Source organism: Tachypleus tridentatus, chromosome 1 (assembly GCF_004210375.1).
Source record: "Tachypleus tridentatus isolate NWPU-2018 chromosome 1, ASM421037v1, whole genome shotgun sequence".
Taxonomy (NCBI): domain Eukaryota; kingdom Metazoa; phylum Arthropoda; class Merostomata; order Xiphosura; family Limulidae; genus Tachypleus; species Tachypleus tridentatus.
Window position 1 is genome coordinate 80,075,259 of NC_134825.1, and position 23,996 is coordinate 80,099,254.

The 23,996-nt window shown below is 30.8% G+C and overlaps 1 protein-coding gene across 5 annotated transcripts in view; it reads left to right on the forward strand.

Moving 5' to 3' along the window:
• LOC143253185 (transmembrane anterior posterior transformation protein 1 homolog) overlaps positions 1–23,996 on the forward strand; it is a 50,990-nt gene that overhangs the window by 1,248 nt on the left and 25,746 nt on the right. For 4 of the 5 annotated variants that reach the window (XM_076506610.1, XM_076506619.1, XM_076506627.1 and 1 more), the window contains exons 2-8: positions 5,093–5,223; positions 6,604–6,725; positions 9,415–9,607; positions 12,335–12,470; positions 12,935–13,032; positions 20,760–20,910; positions 21,629–21,738. In XM_076506610.1, the coding sequence (XP_076362725.1) occupies positions 5,093–5,223; positions 6,604–6,725; positions 9,415–9,607; positions 12,335–12,470; positions 12,935–13,032; positions 20,760–20,910; positions 21,629–21,738 (941 nt within the window). Of the gene's footprint in view, positions 1–1,229; positions 1,327–5,092; positions 5,224–6,603; positions 6,726–9,414; positions 9,608–12,334; positions 12,471–12,934; positions 13,033–20,759; positions 20,911–21,628; positions 21,739–23,996 lie in introns of all 5 variants that reach the window. The other variant, XM_076506636.1, reaches the window with a different exon arrangement.

Consider the following 23,996-nt stretch of genomic DNA (forward strand, 5'->3'; position numbering starts at 1 on the left):
TATTGGATAATATGGGATCTTTTTGGCCCATCACAGATGTCCTGACTTCAAGGCCTAGTATGGCCAGAATTTGGGTCATGAGTTTGAATACCCATCCCACCAAACACACTTGCCCTTCCAGTTATGGGGACACTATAACATAATGGTCAATCCCATTATTTGTTGGTAAAATAATACCTCACGAGTTGGTGGTGGATGGTGAGGACTAGCTGCCTTCACTCTCGTCTTTCACTACTAAATTAGGAATAGCTAGAACAGATAGCCCTCACGTAGCTTTGCACAAGATTTGTAACAAACGAAACCAAACCTGACTGCATTTTTAACAACAAAAAGAAACTATTTGCTAAATCCGATCCTAATTTGTCCTCCACCACGTAAGCTTAGCATGTTAAATAAAACAAGGCAATTTGAAATAAAATACTTACACACTTAACATGCAACAACAAATAAGGTGAAAATATAACTTTGGCTTACAAATATCAATCCTCCAGCCGTGAAAATATTTAACCAAACTGAATGAAAGTGTTTCATCTATTTACTTGTCCAGCAATTGATAGCATATGTCAGATTATTAAATAAACCATTACAAAAGATAATTAATCCAACCAAAGAACAAAACTGGATCAGTAAAATGTACAGCCAGAACTTAAAGTTATTGTTCAAGAACATGTAATATTTAGTTTGTTTTTCTAAGCTTTTTTTTTTATCACCCATTAAAACAATCACAAGCAGCTTATCCAAACCATTACACATTTTAATTACATAAATTAACTAAACTTTATTTGTATAATGTGTTTATTTTTCTTCTACTAATCACAATGAAACTATCATGTATAGAATTTGAAGAATATGTAACATTTATAACACACATTTATTCTTCTAAATTATTCAGGAGACAAGCTGTTTAGAATACTTGAGATAAATATGAAGCTAAATTTGTCATTTTTTCCATTTGTGATTGAGATGTACTAAAACTATTGAAGCATTACATGAAATACCTTGAGGTATTCTCTTGTAGTTTTTTGCAGTCTTGTGGCATCACTGATCATTACATAAGCAACCTTTAGATGAGCACTGGTGAATAAAACACCAAACTTCAGTTGTACCTGTGACTTTAATCTCTTTTTATAGTTTAAATATTTTAAATCACATTATTATAGTGATATATCTCTCCATTTTCCTTAGAATGTTAAAATAATTCTTTTAGACAAAAACTACTAACCTCTTAGTTTAGATCACCGGATGGAATCTCACCAGTTACATATGGATAGAAAAGGACCATTTTGCTATTCAAGACTGTTCCTACAAACACACCATTGAGAAAAAGTAAAAATTTACAAAATCTAGTAACTAAACAGATTATTTTTACAAAGAAATATTTAGTAGAAATACTTTATTTAAAAAATGATTATTTGTGTATAAAACTTGTAATCTTTACTAAAAGTTTACTAAATTTTGTGAAGATACACACACTGCATCAAAAGTTATAGGATAAATATTTAACGTGCAAATGTATATATGAACTTGTGCATATTATACTGAGCCCACTAAAAAAGAGTTAATAGTTTAGAGCATGTGATAGCCTAGCTGGACTAATAGGTCTCTTCTTGTGCTTACATGTTATGTTAAAGGAAGTTTTCTCTCTAGTGAATCTGTTCAGTAAAAGTCTCCATTTTGAATCATTAACATTTTAGTTTTGTATAAATTTGCTTTTTTGTCCTACATCTTTAGTAGTTACAAGTAATATATTAATTAAAAATTTTATTGAGATAACGTATCTTTCCACCATCACCTCATTGTGAGTATATGAATTTTTGAGACTAAAATTAATTTCTAAAATAATCAACTCAAATCTTTAACAGAAAGTTGTCTTTTAAGATATAAAATATTAACAAGAAACAAAAGTAAGTACAAGCAAAAATTCTTAAAGTTTGTTACTTAACTGAAGTCCATTGTAATACCAAGCCTTACCTATACTGAAAATAATAAAACAAGATTATTTGCTTAATGTAAGTGTGACAAAGATGACAAAGTCAATTTATCCTTCAAGGTTTCAGCTACCTGCTGAAACTAAATGTAATCTGTTGCATCCATTCATTTACTTACAAAAGTATAATTGAATTAAAATACATTGCATACACCACATCATTAGACAGGGGCAGAAAATAATGTTTTTAAGGCAGTAGCAAAACTTTGCTTAAAATGGATTTTATAACCTACATTCCCACACAGTGGACTGAATTTTCATGAACTAAACTTGTACTTAATAATTGATATATCTGGTATAGTAATGTCTGTGTATACCTCAAATAATGAATATGCCTATAGTGTTTATTTCTTTCTCATTTATCATAAACAGAGAAATATCAGTACTAAATATTGCAGATGAAAAATCCGTATTCTCAATTATTATCTGATTGTATTATTCCAACTTCAAATACAGTTTACTGGCCCAATCCCTTCGAAAATTATATTATCCTAGAATAACAACAAGCTATTTAAAAGCAATAAAAACTCTTTCTACAACATCATGAATACATTTACAAGATTTGAATAACATTATGTTATTCTGTATAATAAATAAAGGTATTAAATTTAATCAATTTCCTATAGCACTTGAAATTTGTTTAATCAAAATCTGTGTATAAATTATATATATAAAGTCTTGTCAGTTCTTTATTCTTGCTTTTATTAAAATATTTCATTGGACATTTCAATTTGGCACAGCTTAAAGAAAATACAGTGCCAATTTTTATAATCTGTAGTCAAAAGTATCTATTAAATGAGGAAAAGTGGCCAGGTTAAAAAAACAGCTGGTTTCTGTTTATAAGTTGTCTGAATATATTATGTATATCCTTGAAAGTGAATTTCAATGGTTGTAGCATTTAACGTGTTACAAAAAAATGTAGTTAATAGAGTTTCTGATACACCATAAATGTGAGTGTCCTGAGTATAAGCTTGGGGTGGTACAAAACTACAAATTGTTACTGACTAACAAGAAAGCTCTTTTAGCAATAAATTGCTGCTATTGAAAAAACAACAACATGGAAATAGGGTCATTTTTCAAGAGCTAATTTATTGCATCTTCTGTTTACTCCTTACACTTGAGTGGACACTGTTATCATCTGGCCAAAAATCCCAATTTATGCATTAGATGTTTGCAGTGTCCAATAACATTTATATTTCTTTGGTTGAAAATACTCCAAACCATGTTATTATCCATTTTTTATAAATAGACTGGAAGTTCTGTGAAACATTGTTGTTTTGAAGAAAATTTCAGATGAATAACTTGTGTTTGAGACTGATTTTGTTTCATTGTTTTCTTGTGAAGTCTGATAATTTGTTTGCATCAGTTGTAAGACAAAGATCATAAGTGGAAAGAGGTCACTGAAACATTTTATTGCTGAGCAAGTAATGAATATGTTCAATCAGTTAGTTTAAGAAGGAAGTGGCGATGATGATTCTTATCTTAAATTTGTCTTAGAAAGAGACATAGTGATAAAAGCAACTCATAACAGTTGCTGAGACTCATTTCTCATGCTTCTCATTCAACTGATGAGAGAAGGGCTTCACCCCAACCAGAATCTAGTGGTACAAAGACATCATGAAAGTGAGCCCCAGTTGGACCTTATCCACTTCCTAGATCTACGTCCACTACCATAGTCAAAGATAATGATTAGGCTGAAGTAGATCTGCAAGATATGTCAGCCACATGTAATGACTTAGAGCTTTTTGCCAAAGAACAGGTGTGATTTGGATGCATATGCTGACATTAGTGATAACAACCTTCAACTGTTTCAGGGATCTGTTTACAGAATATATAAGTAATGCTGTTGTCACTGTTATCAGCAAGTACACCAAAGCACAAGTTGCTATGAAAATCCCTTCTCAGAGATGGTTGGAGTATTTAAACTGAACTCTCTTTATGCACTGTGAACTGCTGAAGTTTCTTGAGATGACATCAATAGGCAGTGACACATCACTTGACATTCAAGACTGCTTCATCACCCACCAGTTTCTCTTCGCACTCTTCTATCACTAAGTGTTCAATAATGAAAAGTTTGAGACTGTTTACTCAACAGTGCTTTATGTGAGTACTTCTGATGCTGAAAGGAGAAACAAAATTATGAAATTGAATATTATATTGTATTAGGTGTGGTGATAATTATTAGGATATCATGAAAATAATGCTAGCAGAATGTACAAAACATTATGGATGTAAACAGTTAATACATGCTTTAATTGAATCATGATGTATCTAGCTCTACAGTATTTGCTCTAATGGATTTTGATCATTGTAAAATTCTGATAAAATAGTATCTGGCTACCTAATTAATGTATATTGATATATTAATCTTTAGTGTGGCTTGGAGCAGAAATCAGGATGTGTTACATAATTTTACCTTTGATCCATAAAATAAACTTTATAACTTGAAATTTTATCCATGTTACAGGTGACCATAAATATCTTTTTGCTGTGAAATTGTACTCACTAATCAGGAAACTCTGTTAGCAATAACTTTCTGCATTAAAAAAGTTATGCTTTTGTACATATTAAATTTAATGTATTGGTAAAGTGCTACTACATCAAACATCTAGTAACAAAATTCTACTAGATATATGCTAACTGAACATTGTTTTAGACAAATTATTTTACTGGATTATAATTTAAAAATAAACTTGTTACAGCAAGCTCATGCTTGTTGTCTTTATCATGCAAATTCTAATTTACAATCTCATCATTCTGTCAATCTTAATAAATAACCTTATGTAAGTGCAAGTTATCTGAGCTCACAACAAACAAAAATATATTTGCATGAGTTACCTTCCTCCAGTTTTTTGAAAATTGCTTCAGTTTTTAAAAGTTATGCCAGTTAATTTTTACATCAACCAAAATTGGAATATAATATCTTGTGTTACTTCAAATACAGCTTAAAACAGGGAAGAATAAATAGGGAATAGAAGGCCACTTGTCTCACTGAGGTTATACTTTACACCCCATACAACACCTAACCAAAACGTAAAACTTTTGTTATTTATGTGCATTTTGATGCCACTTAATATGCTAAATTTGTTATTTTTATACTTGTAGGTGCATGTCTACTGGATTATTTGTATAATGAATTACGTCGTGGCTATGTGCTGGAAAATGAAAAACAAAGATATATGGAAAGAAGGGAAAAGTTTTATATTTTCATGAAAATACCCAGAGAGATAGAAAAAGTAAGCTTTATAAAGTTTCTAGTAAGTGTTATAATAAAGATTTAGCTGACCTGTAATTATCATCATGACTGGAGCTGAACAACAGATTCCATGAATTGATTAATTACCTTGATTAGTGCGAAGTAAAATAATCATTTAATCAAAATTGTGAATAAATCAATTTATGTCCCCTAAATAATTAATCGATTAAAATTAGTGTTTATGATTATTTCAGTTATCTTAGTAATCAAAGTGTTGCCATTATGACTTTTTATTATTATTTTTGATTCATTCGAGGCTGTTTATCTTAATAAATTAGTGCTCCAACTCATAAAATAATCAACCAATTAAAAATTATTACTTCAGGTTATTACTGTTGTTTTTATTATTTCAACTATACAAATTTCACGTGAGAGTTTTCAATTAGTTGCTTATGATTGATTTACGAACTTAATGATTAATCATTTATCAAATTCTCCAAATTGCTCATCTTTAGTGTTTTCTACTTTATTTTGCTTATGTCACAAATCTTGATCAATGGTGAATCATGTTTAAAAACCAGATTTTTATCAATTTTCTGTTGCACTTTGTTTGTAAAAATACTAATCTAAATACATTAATAAAAAATAAATTATATATGTACATTTTAGTACTTTTTTACAACTTCTGCCTGCAGAAGTAACCTATAGGTTCAGAACATTCATTTATATGTTGACACTTGGAAATCTTTTGTGTGACTAAAGATAGTTTTTGATGTTTTTTTATTATGAAATTCATTATCAACCGAGAAATGAAATAGCTATGCCACACTGAAGTTCATTTGAATGCCCCATGGACCAGTGAACTCACTTTGATTTAATGCAAGTTAAGGGTTGTTAGCATTAAGTGTTTAATCTATTTTGTTTTAGTTTTCATTAAATAACTATAATAAATTAATTTATGGTTTGTGCATCGCATAAAGATTCAGTTCTATTGAAATGCCACTTTAAAACAAAAATGTATCTGAAATGAAGCATTATCAAATTTATTTTAAATTATACATAATATAATTACATACAGTCTGTATTCAAGTAATGGAAGCTTTCAGACATATTTTATGGTATTGCCTTTAATGGACAAAAAAATTATAATTTGTAATGGCGTCTTCTAAAGGGAAAAAATATATTTGCGTGCCTCTTAAAGAGGGAAAATATTTTAGGAAACTGATCACTTACCCAAGTTAAAAGATGCAAATTTTGTGTTTTTTCAATTCACTTATCTTTTACCTGAAAACTATAAAATTTCAAAATTAGTTGTTATGCTAATAATTAGATGTCAAAAGTTTTGGTTCACAAAATAAATTTATGATTGTAAATTCTTTTTAAGATGTGTGATCCTTGTTTTGGATGTTTTTTCTTTCAGTTTATTTTCTATGGATTCTTTCAATGTGCTGATGCTTTCCTGTTCATCTTTACTTTCCTTCCACTTCGTTTTGCTCTCTCTGTTTGGTTTTTGATTACCCGTTCTCTTCGACTATTGGTCAGGTATGTAAAAATAAGTGATAATTTTTGTATTTTTCTCTTATTAGTATAATTTTGCAAAAGTTTCAGGGAAGGAAAATAGTTACATTTTTGTTTAAATCTTTAGACATTGTGTTTATCATTCTACTCATTTGTTTATTTACTTGAAAAAGCAATGTTAAAAAAATATTGGGTAAACCTACACTGTAAGTGTGTGTGTGTGTGTGTCAGAGATATAATATTTCTAACTTCCATGCTTTTTTTCCAAAAAATTTGATTCATGAGCTTCATTAACATCTCACTGAAAAATTTTGAGGAGTAGGTCTGTCAGCAGTACCATTTGGTCATAGTACAAAGACATAGTTTCAGAAACTTAGATTGGATTATAATGACAGATGTAAACTCGTTATATTCTTGCTGTTGAACCTTAGAAGGATCCACAACTCTGGTCAGTTTCAGCTTTTTTAAAACATGCCACACTTGCATCCTTGATGTATATTTTAAGCTAATTCACAGAAAAAAAAAGAATGTCAAACTGATCTCTTAGAACAAAGAAATCTCATTCATCTTAAGCATGGCTAGATACACGAGTTGTTGTAATTAAAGAAAGTTACATGCTCAGAAATACTTAGTTGGAGGTGCCGGGTCATTGAACCGTTATTGCCTTTAGAGCAGTGGTTCTTAACCTTTTTCAGTGTTTGCACCCCTTTCAAATCAGTAATCATTTCTCGCACCCCCTGGAAACTTAAATATAAAAAAAGCTAAAAATATAAAGCATACTCTTATGTAAAAATATAGATTTGCTTTAATTATTCATGGGCATCCTCGCACCTCTTGGGAATCATCTTCGCAACCCCTAGGGGTGCGGGCACCCCTGGTTAAGAACCCCTGCTTTAGAGCATAAAGGAATAGTATATTTGTAGGTTACTAAGGGCTTGTGTAATTTTTTAACCTTGTCTTTAAATGGGAAGAAACTTTGAAGATGATAAGAACTTCTAAACCTGAGAATTGAACTTTAATAATAGTTTCATTAATTTTCTCCTTAGAACTTAATCTGAATAGTTAATCTCTCAATACCTTGTTTTTTTATACAAACTAATTTGATCATTCAGCATATGATATGTAATACAACCATGAACACAGTTCTGTGGAAGTGACTGACAATATTAAACAAATTTTCAGCTCTTCCCATTTTTTTAACATCTGATGCTATGTAACCATCTGTATGTATTGGTATGTAATTAGTTGTTTGATTATGATAATTTAAAAATGAAAAATTAAGTAAACATTTGTTATTTATATAAATAGTATGAAAAACTTTGAGTAGTTGCTACAATAGTGCTTAACTCAATACCTCATTTAATACTTAAGTAGTGTGAATATCATTGTATTAGTACATATAGTCTCCCGATGATTATAATAGTGTTAGTATCAGGAGATAGTGTGAGAAATTCTTGAACATATAATACTGTAACATGCTAGTGACTAATTTCACATTATTCACTGTTCCTTCCATTCTTAAAAATGATATTAACAGTGAGGGTTCCAGTCATTGTGTTCTAATCACCATAAGTTCAAATTTTCTGGCAATAAGTATCTCTAGTGCACATGTTACTATTGTATACAGGATTGTACTTCTTGATTAATAAATTATTTTAAGTAATATCATTTCTGTGCTTAAAGTTATCAACACACAATCAGTTGATCATAAGATCAAAACTTGTTGCTTTACATTCTCTACCATTCAGCTATGGGGGTATTATGGTGTGATGGTCAGTTCCAATATTTTATGGTAAAAAAGTAACTTAAGTGGCATTTATTAGCTGCATTCCCTCTGTTCTGTCACTTCAGGATTAGGGATGGCTATCTCAGTTGGTTCATGTGTGCATTTGTGCACAGCTTCTACAGAAAAACAGTTTTAGTCCTGTATTATAATTAACTTACTTTTGATCATTAGTTATTAATAACAGACATTCTATGTATTAAACTCTTTGATGTGTAACTATGACATTGTACCACTACTTTGTCTTTTCTTAATTATTGCCTTTTTTAAATTGTATACCACTCGAGAATACATTTTAACATTGTTTTAAACAACAAAGGACTATTTGATCCTTTCTGATAATCACTCAGAAAAAAGTGAACATTTTAATTCACCTTGTACATTTTAGTAAATCATATATAGTATTTCTGTATTAAGTTAAAAAATTAAGGACTTTTATTCTTATCTAAATAAAAATGGATGTTGCAAGCTCAGTAACTGTCCAATTGATCACATAAATATGTTTATTTGGTATTTTATGGTTTTTTTGGTCAGTAGAATTTTAACAAATAAAGTGCAAATTGGTAAAATGACTGTATAATAATTCTGTAAAATCTAATAGAGTTTAAATTACGACTATAATGAATGGTAGCAAAATTATTGGTGACTAAAATATTCTATGAGCCTATGCTATGTACAAGTGGTTAAAAGCTGGTGGAATCAAAATAGACAAAGGTTTCAAAATATTTTGTCACCGTTTCTAATTACTAAAATATAGATTAAAGAAAATAATTGTAATGAACTTATCAGGTAAAATTAGTGATAGTAAACAATTTTAAAACTATTTAAAAATGTTATTTATCTTATGTTTTTCAGCCATAAAAAATAAGGTAAAAAGTGTGGCAAAGTGTAGGTGTAATTTTAATAGATTTTTTTCTTCTTTTATTGAAGCTCCATTCTTCATAGGAAATCATCCTCTCCAAGACTGAGAGTTCTTCAGCCTGCTGAAATATGTGACTTTCTAAAAGGAATCATTTTAATTCTAGTCAGCATTTTGATGAGTTATATGGATACATCCATGTTGTATCATATTGTAAAAAGTCAGTCGGTCATCAAACTGTACATATTTTTCAATATGCTAGAGGTACATGGAGAAACCTGTGTTTAATGATTAAATTTATATTGTATAAAGTAAGCCTTAAATATTTATCTTTTTTTATATTTTAGAGAAATATGGAGGTTAATTTTAATGGTTATGTGCTTGTTTTGTCATATTGCTAAAAGTCAATTTTTATTCTAACTCCTAATTTTATTTAATCTGATAATCCTGTATGTAAGTTTATGATCAGCACTAGGTTATGTAAGGTAGTTCAAATAAAAACTGAAATGAAATGTGGTTTATCCTCTAAATGTAATATATTGCTTGCACATGATTGGAAAAATTTGTATTTTATGAATCAAATGTTTTTTTTACCATTAACAGAGTGGTGATTTGCAGGTTCAGCATTTTAAGTTGTTTTTTTAAAATCTGTTTCTCACAAAATTGCCTTGATACTGTTTAATTAATTTTTGTACTATTTTGATTGGATATATTTTCAACTACATGTTAATTCTTTTAACATACTGTAAAAGAAATGCATTACAAAAATATTACTATTTCTATAACTTAATTAACCTGTCAGGTTACTTGGCTATTTTCTACCACTGTTGACAGTACTGCTTAAAATATATAACAGTTTTTTTATGTATTAGTTTTATTAATGACTCTTCAAATCAGTCTGAGTGTAAATGTGATTTTAGGTTATTAATAAGATATAATATAATTCTATGTTTTTGTTATCCAAAACTCTATTTTAATGTGAACTTAAACATGTTTTCTACAAATATTAGTGTTTGTTTACAATGCATAATTATGTATGTTTATGTTACTATGTTCAGAATTTAGGTGTGTTGTGTTTCAGGTCATATTAACCTGATGCAGTTTCAAATAAAGCCAAACTGCTTTAAATTGATAATAGATATTTTTTTAGTTAGTTTTTACACTTTTACCTTAAATAATATAAACTTATGTAAACACTCATTATAAAGATGTTAAATTACTTCATATCATTATGGAAACACATGTAAGGCTAAATAAAACTGAAACAAAATAAATATGTTAAGGATGTCAATTGTGTTATTAGCAAAGGAATATAATTATTTATCAGTTCTTGTTTAAAAGTCTGTCAGGAATCCATTGTTGAATGATTAATGAAAATTAGAGGATTTAATTGAAACAAATTTGTCTGTACCTATAAAATGCTTCTACTTCACTTATTTAATCAGTCTTGAAGTATTTCTTTAATCACCACATTTTCAGTAAAAAGTATGCAGAAAAGTGAAGTATTTTTGTGAACAAAAGTATAAGTGCACTCTGAAAGTCAGTTAAATAGCACCATTGAGCCTTTTCACTGTACTCTAGGTCAGAAAATAGAAAACATAGTGCAAACATTTTGAGACAAATTTTCAACTCTTTTGACTGTACAAAGAATAATAGATATTTGGTAGTAATAAACTTTTATTTTTACTTATGTTTTTAGGCCAAGTAGATAACATGTTAAAATACCAAGATAGTATTTTGTAATAAATGTTTTTTCACCATTTAAAACTTTTTTAAGTAGTGACTGTGTAACATCAATAATAGTATGCTTATTTGTAGTTTAATATAATACATAAACAAAAAAAAAATTATTTTGCTTCTGGCTGCAATTTTATTTTGCTGTTATTTCACTGAAGTTGTAAAAAAAAGATAGAATAAAAAAACAAATATTTTAAAGAAATCAATATAAATATTGAGCATTTAAGTAAACACCCAAATTGGCTTTAAAAACAATCAGGTGATAGTTTTATTGTTAAGCTATGATGTATATTGTTGAGCATTACCAAAAAGGGAATATGAAAGCACTCTTGACAGAGTGAGAAAGGGAATAAGCCTTTTATAGTTGGTGATATTAACCTTAATAAATGTTTTGGTCTAAGAAAACTATAGCTCTGATACACTATGAATTGATACATTAATGCTAAGTATTTATCCTCAAAATGGTAGTTTTGTACTGAATAATCAAATACAAATAGTATGCTAATCATAGTATGTATTGCAACTTAACATTGCAACTATGCACTAGAATAAGAGGCATCTTTTATATGAAGAAGAGTTACTAGAAATCATTTATTCATATTGTACATGTAAATGTTATTTTGTAACTAAACTTGACAGAATGTAAATCATGTGTGATATTTATCAGATGGACAGAACTGTGAACAGATTAATGAATTTTCAGTTCATTAAATTGTGTTGTTCAAATCATTCCAAAAACATTACCAAAATTATATAATGTTTGGTGATTGAGAGTGTTGTTGTGTCTTCATGAGATAGTAAACACTGAGAATTTTATTTAGGAATTGTTTTTCTTCACTTGTGTTTTTATATTTATCTTACTTTACACCTGTTTTACTCCATAATAGATTGGTTTTATGTTTCTAATATTAAAGTAAAAGGTGATGATTAAAGATTTAAGAGAATTCTTAATAAAATGTGTCATTATTGTTCTTTGGCACATTTTGTAAAAGGTACAACAATTGTTTTATTTTGCTTTTTTATTTTTCTACATTTTTGATGCTTTTTTAATTTAAAAATGTTAATACATGAACTTATACTTGAATTTTGTTTTAAGTTTAAAATTTTGTTAAATAAAATCAAAACAAGAGATGTTTTTACTGATTTAATGTGTGTTAATTTGTGTTGATAAAATTTTTAATTTAATATTTTTCTAAATAAAAAGTAATTGTTCATTAATTTTGTGTGGAATTTAAAGAGAAATTTTAATTGTAGGTAGCTGATAAATTATTTTCATCATTTGGGCAAGATATTCTTGATGCTCTCTTCTGGACAGCAACAGAACCTCGGGATAGGAAGCGAGAACACCTTGGAGTTATTCCACATCTTGGAATGGCCATTGGATATGTTTGTATCCTTTTTTCTTTGTGATACGTAAGTGAACTGGGATTGATAACAATTTATCTAAGCATGCTGTTTGTTAAAAGTATGACTGAATATCCATAGATATTTGTAAAGGACTGAAAGTATGTAAAGTTCTTTCTTATGAAGATAATATACTAAGTTTAGTCTGAGCTTGTACAACAATCACCAGTTGCAAACAATCAGCATAAAATGTTCATGCCACATTATTCAAAAACTCTATTCTTCAGAAACAAGAAATGAATACATGTGGTTTCATTTGGTCAGCATCAAAATATTTTTTTTCTTTTGATATAAATTTGTACAAAGGTAATGGTACTGAATCTTATATTGAGTATTGTCCAATATGCACCAGTATTAACTTGTAAAAAAGGCTTGAGAAAACCAGTTTTAGTAATTTACTGAATTTTATATGCATAATATATGGGATGTCTTTCTTTAACTAACTATCAGTTACTCATACTGTTCTAGTATTGTTACAAGCCACAACACTGAACGTTGCAATTAATTCCCAGAATAAAGCATTGTTAACCATAATGATGTCCAATAATGTAAGTGTATATTGTTTTGTAAAACATTGAAGTATTTTTCTATTTTGTATATAAATCAGTTTAAAATTGGAAATTTTTGTTTTATAGTTTATTATATGGAGTAGATTTCAACATTTTCTGAATTTTTTTTTTGTGTAAGTTAGTACAAAATGGTTTTAAGGTATCAGAAAATAATTATAAATTAAACAACAGCTTCTGTTATAAACACTCACCTTTGTATGCAAAAGCTGTTTTCCTTTTGAAGTCACATTAATCTTCTTGAGAAACATACCAGCCATCAGCAGTAAATAAAGCTACACCATGATTGGTGAAAACATGTCTGAAAGAAAATGTTAACTTTTGATACAATCATTTACTTCCATTCACAGGAAGTTAGAATCCTTTCTTGATACAGTGGAAGAAACAGTGCAAAATATACCTAAATGAGCTCCATTTAGCAAGTTCATTGGGTGTAAATAGGGATACACCCATGGGAAACTACTTCTCATTTCATTTAGAATATATCCTTTGCCTGTGAGTACAATCAGAAGAGGTGAAAGGTTGGAATGAAATCACAAGGATGGGTAAATAGATACATGATAATCTCAGTACTTTCACATAAGACATCAGATGACCAGTAAGCACAGTGTGGTTGGAACTCATTCAAACCATTCTTTTTGTGCACAGTTTTTCAACCATTAGCTCTATATGTCAAAAACAGTTGTGGAAAAAGAGTACTTGTTATAAATATTTGTTTTTAGCTCTTCTACCATCAGAAACTTTGGGCCTCTTGCTAATCACAGGAGAAGGGCACAGTGTAATCATTTCTGTTTATTTGACACAGGATAAATGCTTTTATAACCACAGTTCAAACATCAGATACTATGGGACCCATGCCTGTCGTGGGAGTAGAATGTGTGACCAATATACATCATAGCTGAATAATATATAATATCAACTATGCCATCAGATGTGTGAGGTTCAGACCATTTCAGGAATATGAATTACACATATAGGAATAGAAATAGATATATAATCTTTATATAGTGATGCATGTGTGAAGTGTGTTTAAATTCCATGTGGATATTTTGATGTATCTATATGCAATGGAGTGATCTGTGATACATTCCATAAATACTTCTGCCCCACCTTTCACCATAGAGGGAAACATGTTCCAGCCCCCAGTATTTGGGTCCCAGTCAGCTAGGATTTTTCATGGTCCACAATCCCAGGAGTTGAGAACTGGGAAGTGGCAACGAGGGGACAATTCATGTAGGGAAAACCTGGGCAGTGTACCTCAATCTCCATCAGGCACATGCAAGAAAGGACTTTGCTAGAAATAGTGCAGTAGGTAAGTGCAAAACCCTATTGTTTAAAGCCAGCAAGCATTAGCCAGAGAAAAGGCCAGTTGCACAATTCTGATGTTGGCATTTATCATGATATAGTCCATGGGATGGGTACTGCAGAGATGTCAACCATTATGATTTGAGCATAATCATTACGATTTTGGTGTATACATTTCGACTATACGCTTATACAGACAAATATTACGACTTGTTGCAACTCTCAAATTATTATATAGGCCTATAGAATAAAGTGATAAATTGTTCCCCCAGGGCTTGAAATGGGTGAAATGATAATTTCTAGTGATATACAAATCAATTTTGATAATAAATAAAAGACATAGTCCAAATGGCTACTTGCGATAATCATGTTTGTGCTTGAAATAATAAAACTTATTTGTATCTCCGACGTCTACCAACAGTTTGAGTGCGGTGCTTCTCCATACTGGGTGCGTGGGGAAATTCATAGTTACGTCATCAGTGCTTGTCAGCCAATCAGCGCATGCGTAGAAGGGTATTTCTCATTTTCTAAGCAGCATAGAAACACCAATGTGATTGTTCACAAGATGGAAAAAGAGGCCTCGTTCACCAGATTATCTTGTTTCTGGCAAATCTAAAAGAACTAAAACTGTGAATCAAAAATTTAGGAAAGAGTATAGCACAAAATATCTGGTCAGTGACAGTCATGTCACATTGATTTTTCTGTGGCATGGTGGGATAAACGATTGTTCCAGACATACCAAATCACCATCTCACCAACAAAAGGTTGAGGTAAAGACAAAAATCATGCAAATAATGACATTTATGAGTAAGAATTCAGAATATGAAACCATAAATGCAGAAGTGATGTTCGCACAATTTGTCATTGCTCATAGTTTACCTCTAGCTGTAGTTGATCATGCAGGACATCTATTCAGAAAAATGTTCCCAGACTCTGATATAGTGAAAAAATATGGCTGTGCTAGAACCAAAACTACAGCCATTGTACAAATGTTGGGTTGTGAAGATGGCAAAATGATTTCAAGCATACTTACTAACAGTGTTTACAGTTTAACCACAGATGGATCCACAGACATGGATTACTCAAAACTGTATCCAGTGGTTGTACGATATCTGTATGGGCTCTGTCTACAATCATTATGCTCAGTCATTTGAAATAGTTGGCATCTCTGATTGTCTCGTTTCTGGCAAATCTAAAAGGACTAAAACTGTGAAAGGGCTCTGTCCACAATCATTATGCTCAGTCATTTGAAATAGTTGGTGTCTCTGATACTGTCTGGATCAAACTATTGAGCAGCTTATAATATTACCTCAAGTAGTATTTCAGTGGGTTTGTGGAACTCCTCATTTCAAAGTGGGCATTGATTGAGCTAAAATGGATAATATGAGTGCTTTCTGTTATCTTAGCTTGGCTCATTACAAATCTTGGGTAAGTATATCCTGGTAGGCAACACTAGTTGCCTAGTGGGATCTGAAAATGGAATGAACATGAGGTAGAAATAAGTAAAAGAATAGTTTCGTCTGTTACTGGTGCTGGGTCAGTAGAAGAGTGGCTATTGGTAGAAATTTGTAAGCTACTGAAGATGAGATGACAAAATAATAGATGTAGTGTAAGGTATTTCACGTGCAAACATGAAGAATCTCTTCAAGCTGTCAATGGGGAGCTAACAGAGACTGTATTAGAAAATGGATCTGGTGAGAGGAGAGAGAAAAGGTCAAAACTAATCACACTCACCAACAAAGAGTCAAAAAACTTGGATGAGTTGGAGGATCTATCTTGGAAGTGTGGAGAGAGAGAGAGAAAGGACAGTAGTAGATTAGAGATCCAAAGGAAAAAAAGTAGTGTTAGAAACCCCCAAAGGAAGAAGTATGGGAGAGAGAGAGAGTTGTATGGGAATGTTCCCCATTCAGTGAGGGATTGGAAAGAAATTAGGATAATACATGTTTAGGAGAAGGTATGAAAATGCCACTGGTGGTGGTGTGCAAGTGGTCCAGTCACCAGGCAGAATCCTCCAGAGAATGGATTGAAAGGAAAACCTGCAAGGTAATGATATTCTTGAATGGGTTCAATTTGTCACTTAGGTTTCACTAAAAGTAATGCATATGAGCATGACTGAGTAGAATGATAGGATTCAGAGAAGTCATACTCCCCAAAAAGGAAATCTAATGCTCAGATAGAAAAGGAGAGTAGCAGACTGATGGAACAACTTGTGAGGTTTAATAGCCAGGGAGGATAAGATTAGGTATGACTGAGAAGAGAGCTAAAAATTATCTTGAGGTGAATATAACATTGGGACAAGAGTAGAAAGGAGTAAGGAATTGGAAATGTGGACAAGCCATCCCAAGTGTGCAGCTTTGTGAAACAGATGTGAAGTTTGATCTGCAGATCAAACCTTAGGATAAGCCTGTTGACTATGTAGATGTGGAATTGTTTTCCTAGACCATGTAGGTGATGAGTAAAAGCCCTTATAATGCAGTGGAAAATGTGGAGCTAAGGATATCCAGAGGGAAGAACACGGAACTGATCGACATGATCCTAGTAGATTAACCTGAAGTAAGGGCATGAAACAGGGGCTTTAGAAACATAGAGAAATACATATCACTCATCTGTCTTGGTCATCCATAGGTTTGGTTGGAAAGATGGGAGGAGAGAGAAGAAATTCTTCTTCCAAAAATAAGGCATGACCAAAGCTCAAATGAGTAGTAAATGGATGCTAGTCCCTATTTATCTTTTATGGGGACAACAAGGAGATTAGTAATAACCCAGAAAGGATCATGAACTTGCACTTTGGATTGCTACTCCAATAGGTTTGAAACTGCTTCATCTAAATGTTGGAGAAAGGCTAGAAGTGAGGAGGAAGAAAGGTTGTAATGGGAAAAGGGGGTTCTTGACCATGGGTCAAGACTGGAATGACACATTTGTCAGGAGTGAAATGAGCCTAAAAGTGATGATCAAACTGGGATGGACAGGGTCCTACAAGATTTGAACTGACCAAGTAGTTAGTGACAATTAGAATGATAGGAGAGATTTCAGGTGGAAGGAGGACAGTGAGAGGTGGAAGGAAGAGAAACTATAACTGAATTTGGAGGAGGGGGCAAGTGAGGTCTCAGGATACATGAGTAAGAGTGAAATTGGGTCAAACTTAAAACTGAGAAGAGTAATACTGGTGGAATCAGTGACATAACCTAGGTGTTCTTTATGGAATAATGGGGCAAAATGAAGATCAAAAGAAAGGAGATGAGTAAATCGACATTCTAAGGTAGGGTATCTCTACTCAAGAGGTCTTAAAAGTAAAGAATCAAGTGAGAGATGAAAGTGCACAGAAATTTGAAGGTACCATGGAAGAGAAATACATGGTATGGATGTACCTTGTAAATGTGTTAGGGAAACAGTGGTGTTCCCCCAGTATGAAATGGAGAAAAAGAGAATAGGCAATAAAAGAGTGTGAAAAGGAAAGCACAAAGTTAAGAAATGTAGATACACATCAGTAACATCAACAATGAATATTACATCCCCTAAATTGGAAATATGACCCAAAGGACTGGATTTCTAGGAAAGGGAGGGAGAGGAACATCAAGAAATTAGGTAGAAAACTCTCAAATGCTTAATATTACAAAAACATCTATGTTCTAGAAAGGATGAAATATGAACAGAAATAGCAGAGTGTGTGGAATATACTTTGAAATTGTAGATGGAAGGGTTTTGTAAAAGTGATTGAGAAGCATTATAAAAAAAGGGTTAAGGAAGAATAATGTTACATACCTGGGAAACAAGTTTTTAGAAAACCTTAAAAGGATCAAATATTTTGTTGAGAAGGAAAGGAGATGTTGTAGACAAAGAGGGAAGGGTGAAAACAATTGCTTCATTTCATCCATTTCAGCTTCAAATTGAAAAATTTGTAAGGGGAATGGTGTGACAGAAATGTTGGACAATCTCAACAAGCAAAGAACTTCCTAGATTGTTAGTAATTATGAGTGGTTGTATTTACAAACATGGTGTGACAGAAATGTTGGACAATCTCAACAAGCAAAAAACTTCCTAGATTGTTAGTAATTATGAGTGGTTGTATTTACAAAAGTAGAAACATAATTCATTTTAAATTTTGTGCTGATATTGACAGGTTTAAAACAGGAAGTATAGTTGAAATAAAAGGCTTCAACAAGTCTTAGTAAAAATAAACACATCTTTGCATAACTGTGCTGAGGAAAATAATAACGTATTTTGTGTATGGGTGTAGAAGGTGCATTTGCACAAGATGTTTGTCACATTCCTATTAGTGGAAGGTTTTGCTGCATTATATATCAATGTGCAGTAGCTCAAATTCATGTGTTCCATGTGAAATTTAAGTGGGAGTTTTCACAAGGCGGGTGGTATGCAAGTTTCTAAGGCTGATTAATGCGACTTCAAGAGGAAAATATCTTTCTCTGTATGTGGATGAACATCTGTCAAAAAATAATTTTTAATTAAGTAAAATATTAATTGTTCACTGGCATATACCATGTTTTTATTCAAATGTTTGGTGGATTACCTTTGGTTTGTTTGTCCATAATCTTTTGCTTTCTGTACCAAGCCTTTTGTACACAATTTCATTATGCTACAATATTTAATAGGGATTTTGATCAAGAATAATTAATGATATATGTACAAACTTTGGATTTGGATTAGTCGAAAATTGTTAACTTTATATATAACACTTTTGTCATGTTTTGAATATCACCGTAAGCTTTTTTATATATTTATTGAATAAATAAAAGAAAATTAATGCATTCATTTCAAGTACAGGGGATCACCATTACACATCATTATGCATTTCTTAAAAATGGGATGTATGTTTGAAACGACATTAAGCAACACAAACTTTACATATATTATGGAGAGATGCATTTTGAAAAATATTGATAGTGTACTGTACAGTAATTGGTGAACACCACACATAGTAAAGTAGTCTGGATTTGGTTGAATTAACTGACCATGGGAAAGAAACTTGTGACCAAATAAGATTGAAGGCTAATAAAATTATGCTTTGTCAGTGTGATGATGATATGATAATGAGCAATTTATGTTAAATTACATACTTATTGGATAAATTAGAGAAGAGGGGTATTCATAGAGGAAAAAAAATCATGTTTCTCATGCTAGGGGAAATACAGTTTGTTTGTTTTTAATATTACTTTATAAAACTAAGAACTTAAAGCTTATACACTAGTAAAATATGAATTATTGGAAATGGTTTTATGTTATATTAATTGATATAACATAAACAAAAAGCAGCATAATTAAAATTTGAATGTAACTCATCAAAACCTTGTGACGTGTTTAATAAAGGATACCTGTACACAGAAAGTTAACACTAATGAAGAAACAAGGCAGTAATTAGTAAACACTACACATGGAAACGTAGCAAATGATGTTAGAACACTAGTAATGAAACAAGGTGATGTTGTTGAAACAGGGGTGGTAATTGGTGAAAGTTGTAATAATGAAATGATGCAGAGTGATGCAACATATAACAGGGAGTCACTGTACACAAATATGTGAACTTAGCAGCTAGAATTTAACACACTAGCAGAAACAGTGTCTTATGGGTGGCTGTTTAGGCTAATAATTAGTAATTGTAAGAATCCAACCTCATTCTAAGAAACTGTAAAAAAAAGTGAATATTTTCTTAAGTGTTTTTTGATTTGGGAAATACTGTACAGGAAGAATGTTCTGATTGTGCTCTTTAGTTGTATGCAATTCATTGCATCAAGGTGATTTAATATACAGAGCTCAAAAGTTCATAAATGATTACTGACAGAAACTGTAATGTTTTTATATATTAAAAGTGCTACACTTTCTTTAACAAATGTTTTCTAAACACCTGTTTTTTTAGTATTACATTTAAAAATTACATCAATAAAGATATAATGAAACTTTCACATACAGCCCTAGTGAAAGCCATGTTTTTCTCATGATTAGAGTATTTTTATTTAAAATCATTCCTTTTATAAAGAAATGGTTGTTGTACGTAAGTTATTTTTCTAATTGGCTAAATCTTGAATACCCAAAATGTCAAAGTTTTGTTTGTGATGATATTAAATAGGGGGCGCTACATTTCAAAGCCCAATCTCTTGTGGTGGCATTGAGATCTTGTATTTGAGCACAACAGATGGCACTATTGTATTTATTAATTTGGTTACATAGATAAATACATAGATGGCCATGCCATTGCTCATTATATTTAAGATATTAAATTTTTGAAAAGAACAGTAAATATTAAATTTAAATTGAAAACAAACTTAGAAATACTTCACATTGATTAGTAACCTTATAGATCTATTTAGTTTGCATTCTAATAAAAATATTAAAAATTGATCTTGAGAAACTTAAAATTCTGTTTGGTGCACAAACTTTTTGTCTTCTAGTTTGTAGAACTGAAAGGGATGGTCTTTAAAAAATTTGAAAAGAAAAACCTTTTCCTGATGTCCTGTAGTGATGTAAGAGAGAGGTTTCATTACTTGATTCTTCTGTTTATTGTTATAATACAAACTATGAAGGAATACAACTGGAGACAAGGTAAAATGAGATTAATTATATATATTATTATTGTGTAAATAACAAAATATAGTAATTTTTCCTGAATTCAAATGACAATGTGAATTCTGATCATATAATTTACATCAGGAATTATTGAGTGTAAATATAACGGGACACAAACTCTGTATTGGAAGAAATTAAATCAGGAAAACTTGAGCCTGAAAAGAGAAAGCTCCTGAAAGTTGTATAAAATGTTTGTTGATGTTTTATATAGGCTTTTTTATTTAATTTGGGATACTTTTCAATGTCTATTTTTGTTGGAGATTATTTTAAACTTAGTGCTTTTTGGGAAAAGTTTTGTGGTCAGATGATGCTAATATCTACAATAACTTTTTACATTTCAGAGCTTGCTGGTATTTCCTGTCAAACTTATATCTGTTCAATCAGTAAAAATAAAAGATAATCAAATAAAAAATATTGTTATATATGATGATTTTAGAAAAATGATTGAATTCTAAATTATAAAATGAATATTTTGGCAGTGTTGTGTTTGTGATGATGTTTTTTAATATTCCAAGTTTTCTGCATAGTAAGTAAAAAAATTTAATATAACAGATATAATCCAGTTTCTTGATTGAACAAATTATTTTATCTTTGAAAATGAAATTAATTCTGTAATTTTAATGTTACTTTATGTTAAATCTCAAGTTTGAGTTTATTTTTATGAATAATGGATTTATTTTCCTCTTTCTTTAAGATCATTTTCTGGTGCTGTTTCTTGACTGTGTGTTAGTAATGTTGGCTGAGGTTGTGGTTGACTGGTTGAAACATGCTTTTATTACAAGATTCAATGAAATATCTCATGAGGTAGGGTAATATGAAAATATACAAGTCCTTGAAAACTAGATACTCCACTTATCTTGTACACTATTTTCATAAATTTAAATCATGACATATGCTTCTTAGTAATGAGAATGCCTGTATCTCATTTCATGCAGATGCTGAAATTCTTTTATAAGTATTTTTAGTTGTCTTCCTAATGGAATATTGTTTTCAGCAATACCTTTTTCTGTTTTTAACAATGTTATTATAAAAATGTTAGTAAAATCCTTATCAAAACATTTTACATCATATCCAGTTGATTCACTTCTGAATAAGCTGTTAATAAGTTTTTGAATATAACAAATATTTATATTTAACTATAAGTAATGTATAAGTAAAAGTAAGAACATTGCTTCTAAAATGAACACAAAAATTAGATTTTATCTCTTCAGTTGGTAAGATAATGACAAATAAGGGATACCTTTGTGAGGCCATGAAATCATACTGGGTTTGCTGCTGTTGATTGAACACTTCTGATAGATGTCTCCTTGCACTGGTGGTCAAAACAGATTGCTGTAGTTTGCATTTTAAGTCCTAGTGGATTGTCTTCAAATAGATATCACATTAATGAACATCTGAACTTTTATATAAATAGGGAAATGAAGAACAATTTTAAACTACTAAGCCACCCTATAAAAGTAAATAATGACATTAAATAATTTATTTAGGTATATTTTGGGGCCAAGTCAAAATATTTATTTTAAGCACTGCATTAGATACTTTATATGTATTTTGTGCAATATTGGAAACAGAGTAAATAAACTACATGTTTTGTAGTAGTTTTTCTTATATTTATGAGCTAAAGATATAAATTTGTAACTTTACAATGTTTTTTTAGATATAACATTCAGTCAGTATCAGAATTAGTTTTCAAGTAGTAACTTACAAAAATAAAATGTTTCAACACCATATTCAAGTCAACAGAAACAAATCTGGGGATATTTACATCTTGTCTTTAGAGGGTGCTGTTGTGTGCCAAAAATGTTTTGCATGTGCAAATAAGATGATTATAAAACTACAAAATGTTAATTTACCATAATGCATTCAGCAGTGTTTATTGTTCACATTAGTTCTTTTTTTTTCTTTTTAAAAACATCTTTATGCAGTATCTAATATCTAAACAATACAAATTGATAAATAGCTGAAGTATGGAGGACAAAGATCAAGAAATTTATGATGACATATTATTTTTATGTGCCAAAAACAACCTCTAGGAGAAACAATTATTTGTTAAGATAATGGCATGTATTGCACATTATGGATAAAAAAACATCAATAACGTTTTTATTGTTTTTTACAATAATAATACTTAATTAGAACTGTACAAAAAGTTTTCTTGCAAGTGGATTTTCAGTTTGTGTTAAATAGTCAGTTTTGTTAAATCATTAGAAAGCTGTCTAGCTACCATGCATTAGAGATTAAGGGAATTTGCTAAAAAATAAATAATTGATTGCATGAGATGGACAAAAAAGGAAAAATTTATAATGCTAAAATTTGTGTTTTGATACCCCTTCCTGGGCTTCCACTAGAAAAATAACTCTCTTAGCCACTGTGGCTAAACAAAATAATTTTCTTTTAGCAACAGTGACAGTTGTTTAGCCACAATTTTAGGTCACCAAAGACTGTGTGGTGCGTGACTTTTGATATGCATCAATTCCATCCAGTAGAAAATAGTTGTAATTATGTGAAAATCTACAAGACATTAAGTTCTGTACTATTTGGTAGAAGCTCTTCATGTTTCTGTTTTTGTGAGCATCCTGTTCCATTATGTTCCTAAGTAGCAGACATTCAGTCAGTGCCTCATCCTCATTGATGAAAGGAGAGAAGTGCTGGATGAGTTTCTTCATTTCATCCTCATCAGATACTGCTCTGCTGTGACATGGGCTAAATATTGAAAAAAATGACATGGTGTTAGTGTCTGGGAATGCTACTTGTAGTCTTGTGATTACCTATTCAACAAATGACTAAGCAGTTGATCTGTACTTTTCATGTTGTTTATCAGTATCTTTGATATCATGGCCTCTGTAAGAAGTGTAACCACTGGCATCAGGAGCTTGTGGGGGTTCCTTCAGTGCAGTCTGTGTGTAAGGACCAGGGATGTGAATTGACAGAATTGACCCATCAATAATTGCTTTAGCCTGATCATAAGATAAATCAGCTCTCTGTAAAGATCATGACAAATGTCCAAGAATGCCAACAGCATCAGCCAAAAAATGTGTCGTCATGACAAAGCTGTAACATGA